The following is a 5232-nucleotide window of genomic DNA, read 5'->3' on the forward strand; positions in this document are numbered from 1 at the left end:
AAAGTTAATTCACTAATAAAACTAAAGAAATATTAGGGTTATCTATGCCAAATATACCTAGTTTATTTTCTTTTATATCAAACAACTAAATAATTCTTTTACATTTCATTCTCTTTTTTCATTATTTTTTCTTTCCTTTTATTTTCTTTTCTCCCTAATAACTCTTTTACATTTCATTCTCTTGCTTGTTTTTATTTTTTCTTTCCTTCTATTTTGTTTTCTCTCACTTTCTTTTGTGATCCAAACACCCGAAATAAGTCGCAATTTCTTATCAAAATATACGTGTGGCTTCCATGAGATTGTACAATAAAAAACCAGAGAGGAGGTATGTCACATTTAACTAGAATTTAAAATAGGTGAATGTAATTTTAACATGTCCCCTTAGCATTTTCCTTTAAATATTTAGGATCTCAAATCTTATTATAGTAACTAATTAACAAATCGGTTGGTCAGTTAGTGCAACCTAGAAAATTGTTATATTCAATTCAACCCTCCAAATGGCCAAGCTCCCTTCCCCCTTTAAGACGAAAACCAAAGAATTCTCATCAGAAAAATTCAAGTTTTACAAATTTCTTCATATAAGCTTTCATTCTCATAATACTATAATCCAAATATTGGATATTACAACTTCTAACAATGCAATAGACAAGAAAACTGCTGAAAAGAATTTTATCAAAAATTAACAATTACTCAATTGTATGCTGCTAAGCTGGCACAGGTGAGTAAAAGGCCAGTAAATACTTCTTACAAAAGCTACGTATTACCAGGACTTTCTGTTGTTGTTGTTGACCGTTTAAGAGATTAGGAAAAATCAAGGGGAGACGCGCAATTCTCCCTATACACACTGGACTAGCTACTACGTTTATTTCATTCCTTTACCTTCGTCTTCGTTCAAAATCCGATTCCGGAAATCACTAACCATTAGAGGCAAACCTTCCCTCAGTGGGATTTTTGGCTCCCAGTTTAGCAGTTCCTTTGCTTTGCTAATATCCGGTTTCCTCATATGTGGATCATCAGCAGTATTTGGTTTGTACTCTATTGTAGCACTTGAATCAATTGTTTCTTTGACAACCTGCATGTTTTTTTTTACCATAAACAGGAGTTCATAAAATAAAACAGTAACTTCGATTTCAATCCATTATTTACTCCCTACAATAGAAGATACTACGAATATACTATGTTTAATCCTTAGATTAAATAATGAATAAAGTCACTCCATGACTGACGGTGACCTTATCAATCAGAGTGAAACTGCAAAATAAGACTAGGTACCTGTGCAAGCTCTAACATGGTGAATTCTCCTGGATTACCTAGGTTGAAAGGTCCTACATGTTCACCATCCATCAAAGCTGCCAGCCCATTAACCTGTAAATTGGAAAATATATTTAGTTCACCATTGTGTAAATTGAACTAATCCAATTCTAAAAATTAACATTCAAATTCAAAAATATATGTAATTTACTATTGTGTAATTTGAACTAATCCAATTCTAAAAATTAACATTCGAATAAACAATAGTACAAAACTGGACTCATACAGCAGCTTAGATGAATTACAAGCAAAGATTGATATTCTGATTCAAGTATCAAAGCAGCTTTTTCTCTCTGCTTGATGTATTCTTCTCTCAGTTACTTTCTGAAAAATTCCTTTCCATGTGAATGATATTGGGGAGTTCACTCAAGAAAAAGTAAAATCATGCTACACGCACTAGATGAGTGTTTTAGAAAACATGCAGACTTTAGTTACATATTTCAACATACAGTTTTCAACACCAACTATCTAGACCTTGATTAACATTTAATACCAACCACTAATTTTTGTACACTGACGAGCTTTAGATGGTTTGTCCAAGTTCAGATGATAATTAGCAAAATATGTTGAGTGCAATACCGAATTGATGGTAAAACTCTATAGGATTCAACAAGATGTGAAGTTTTAAAATATAAAAACGTATTAGCTACACACCAGATCAGAGACAAATTGGAAACTTCTTGTTTGCTTCCCATCGCCGTATACAGTCAATGGCTGTTTTCGAATAGCCTGCAGATATTGAAAAAAAAAACAGCATAAGCACACAAAAAACCTCTCCCATGGTAGTTTAAAGACAAACAAAGAAATAATGAAAGGGAGTCAAACCTGTGCAACAAAATTGCTAACAACACGTCCATCATCTAAACACATGCGGGGTCCATAGGTGTTAAAAATTCGAGCAATGCGGACCTAAAAACCAGCTAACTGGATCAGTCCAATAACATGTGATTTGAAGAACTTATCATTAGTAATCTAAAATCCATGTATGTTGATTTTTTTAATGGCCATTTATGTTGATTTATACTATATTACTTTTTTTCTGTAACAAAAATTTGCCAAGCATTGAACTTCAAAAACAGATGTTGGGTGCACAAGAGGAATAAACATATGATTCAATTTCAATCCTGACCTATTCTTTGCTTATATAGTTAGTTAACTTAGGGAAAGTTATCGGGGAGATTGAAAAAATTGTAAGCTGACAGTGAATTCATGGTTACACCAATTGTAGATATATAGCTCAAGCTTAATGTGTTCGGCAAACCCCAATGAAAGACAAAATTGATAAGCTAAAAAAGTACAATCTGTTTGTATATCATCATCGAATAAACAGTCTAAAAAGCTAAGGATATTATAACTAGCTGACAAGTAAAAACCAAGTAGTTAACAAATACTTGAGCAAGGTGAAATGGAACACATGTAATCGATCGATACTTTTTAAGTTATATAAATAAAGTTACACAAAAAAACTAACAAATCCAAAACAAGACAAGACATTGAGTTAAATAACCTAAACCAGCTTTGATAAAACAAACAATCGTAATTTGTAAATTACCTCAACGCCAGCACCACGATGATAATCCATGGTCAGTGTCTCTGCAGTTCGCTTTCCTTCATCATAACAACTCCTCTCACCTAAAATTCAACATAACAATTTAGCCACCAATAAAATAAGACATAATTTCTCAGCAAGACTTCGGTTTATAAACTCACTCACCAATTGGATTGACATTCCCCCAGTAAGTCTCTTTTTGAGGATGCTCCAGAGGATCTCCATATACCTCACTAGTACTAGTTAGAAGAAACCTAGCCCCAATTCTCTTTGCAAGCCCCAACATATTAAGTGTACCCATAACATTTGTCTTGTAAATCATCAACCACATAAAGTCAAGGATCCCAAAACACAACCACAATAAAAATCAAACTACATAATTCAAATTTCCAAGCACCATTAAGTGTGTTTAGTACTCTGACAAAAAGTGATTTTGCCTGAATTGATTACGTATGTGTTTGGTTCTGCGCTGAAAAAATTGATTCTGAGTGAATTTATTCTGACTAAAAGTGAGTTGAATTGAATAGTAAAATCATGTTTAGACTCGAAAGTTACAAATTCTAACTTCAAATAGAATCAATTCTAGAATGCAGAATCAATTCTAGTCAATAGCAACAAAATATGGCAAAATCAATTCTACATATCCAGAATCAATTCTAAGTGTTTCAACTGTGAAACCAAACATACAGTACATAATATTGATTCTAGTTAAAAAGAAAAATAAAGATAAAACGATTTATGTTGGGATACATTTATGCAAAAAGTGAGTTTGAACAATAAATATAAGTGCCAAAATCAATTCTACTCGAGTGTCAAAATCAATTCTAGCAGCAAACATTCCAATTTCTAGCTTAATCAATTCTAAAGCTCTAAAAATGAAAATGGCATCATATCATATCATAATAGAATAAACTCAAAAAGGATATGATTGTCTTGACAGGATTATACTTGTAATGAACCGGCGATGCAGGACAAGCAAGATGATAGATCTGATCAACCTCCAACAAAATCGGCTCAACAACATCATGGCGAATCAGCTCAAACCTAGGGTTCCCAAACAAATGCACCAAATTCTCCTTCCTCCCGGTAAAAAAATTATCAATCACAATAACATCATTCCCTCTCCCAATCAACTTATCCACCAAATGACTTCCAACAAACCCCGCACCACCAGTAACCACCACTCTCAACCTCCGACCACCGATCCCCGCCGGAAGCCGTCCAATTCTCCCATTACCACCGCCGGAATTAAACCGAACCATTCCGCCAGATCTAGGCAGAAACGACTGCCCCTCCGGCGGACCAATCCGCGAAAGCGTCGGCTGGATGATGAAAAACGTGGAACCGATCAAAATCCCGACGAGAATGAAGAGAAGACGCTGCTCGCGCAAGAGGTAGTTGATCGATCTAGGGAGCGATCGTGTGTGCTTCATCCCTTTGGGGGAGTACGGTGGAGTTTCACCTTGGCCGCTTCCCATTTCTTCTTCTCGTCTGTGATTCAAACTATGCTGCTTGTGTAATTGTTTCATTTTTTTTTTGTTTTCACTCTTTCGCTTTCAAGATTGGAATTATGACAAAGGTTAAAAATATATTAAATGCAGAATTTATTATTTTCCTTTTTTGGTTTTATATCAAAAACGTGTTAACTGTGATTCGATATAAGATAGATATGAATGATGAATGAAAAATGCAGTAGTGGTGGATAATAACAAAACACTCAACACAAAACGTGAAATTGAAGGTAAATCACTTTCCGTCATGGATGCTATGTTTCTCAACGTGTAGTGCTTATAATTTTTCTTTTTTTTCCTTACATTTATTAAAATAAAATACTTGTCATAAGAGTTTATTAAAATCAACTATGACCCTGACATTTTTATTATTATTTTGTATTAAATATATACTTGTTGTAACAGTAAACAATTAAAAATAGCACTTTAATTAGATAGAATGTTCATTGTTGATTTGTTCTTAGTGAAACTTTATTTTTTATTATTAGTGCATAGTATTTATTTGTTTAACACAAGTTTAATAAATATGTGCATTGAAAATGTGATTTAGCACAATACACATCGGATCTTCACTTTAAAGATTACACTTTATTGTTAATTTTGTATTAAATGGTTGACAGGTCTTTTTACAAATTAATCTACAACTTGTATTCCTTCAAAATAAAATGAAAAAGAATCCTAATATTCAATTATTTAATTGTAAAAGTTGAAATATAAAATTAGAACATAGATAATTCCCATAAATAGAAATTATAAATAAAAAAACATAGATAAAAATCATATGATTATTCTTATAAAATTTTGTGTAAATATTTATATGGTCATTTTTATTAAAAATTTATGTGGCCATATTTAGACATT

The 5232-nt window shown here is 32.7% G+C and overlaps 1 protein-coding gene across 1 annotated transcript; it reads right to left on the reverse strand.

Moving 5' to 3' along the window:
* Positions 1 to 560: 560 nt before the first annotated feature.
* On the reverse strand, positions 561 to 4576 carry LOC131635388 (UDP-glucuronic acid decarboxylase 1-like). The gene is made up of 7 exons (XM_058906011.1): positions 3786 to 4576; positions 3026 to 3172; positions 2864 to 2943; positions 2137 to 2220; positions 1966 to 2040; positions 1273 to 1365; positions 561 to 1072 (listed from the first exon to the last, which is right to left on the reverse strand). Exons 1-7 carry the CDS (start codon positions 4387 to 4389, stop codon positions 863 to 865), a joined length of 1293 nt encoding a protein of 430 aa, XP_058761994.1. The 5' UTR covers positions 4390 to 4576; the 3' UTR covers positions 561 to 862.
* Positions 4577 to 5232: the final 656 nt, after the last annotated feature.

Source organism: Vicia villosa, unplaced genomic scaffold, assembly GCF_029867415.1.
Source record: "Vicia villosa cultivar HV-30 ecotype Madison, WI unplaced genomic scaffold, Vvil1.0 ctg.001471F_1_1, whole genome shotgun sequence".
NCBI classification, from domain to species: Eukaryota; Viridiplantae; Streptophyta; class Magnoliopsida; order Fabales; family Fabaceae; genus Vicia; species Vicia villosa.

What these genes read in the sequence shown, in the direction of transcription:
- LOC131635388 (XM_058906011.1), bottom strand. Translation starts at nt 4,389, where the DNA reads ATGAAACAATTACACAAGCAGCATAGTTTGAATCACAGACGAGAAGAA. An exon ending in TTAGCAATTTTGTTGCACAG is followed by an intron (nt 2,041 to 2,136) that starts GTTTGACTCCCT and finishes CAATATCTGCAG; the next exon opens with GCTATTCGAAAACAGCCATT. An exon ending in TCCAATTTGTCTCTGATCTG is followed by an intron (nt 1,366 to 1,965) that starts GTGTGTAGCTAA and finishes TCCAATTTACAG; the next exon opens with GTTAATGGGCTGGCAGCTTT.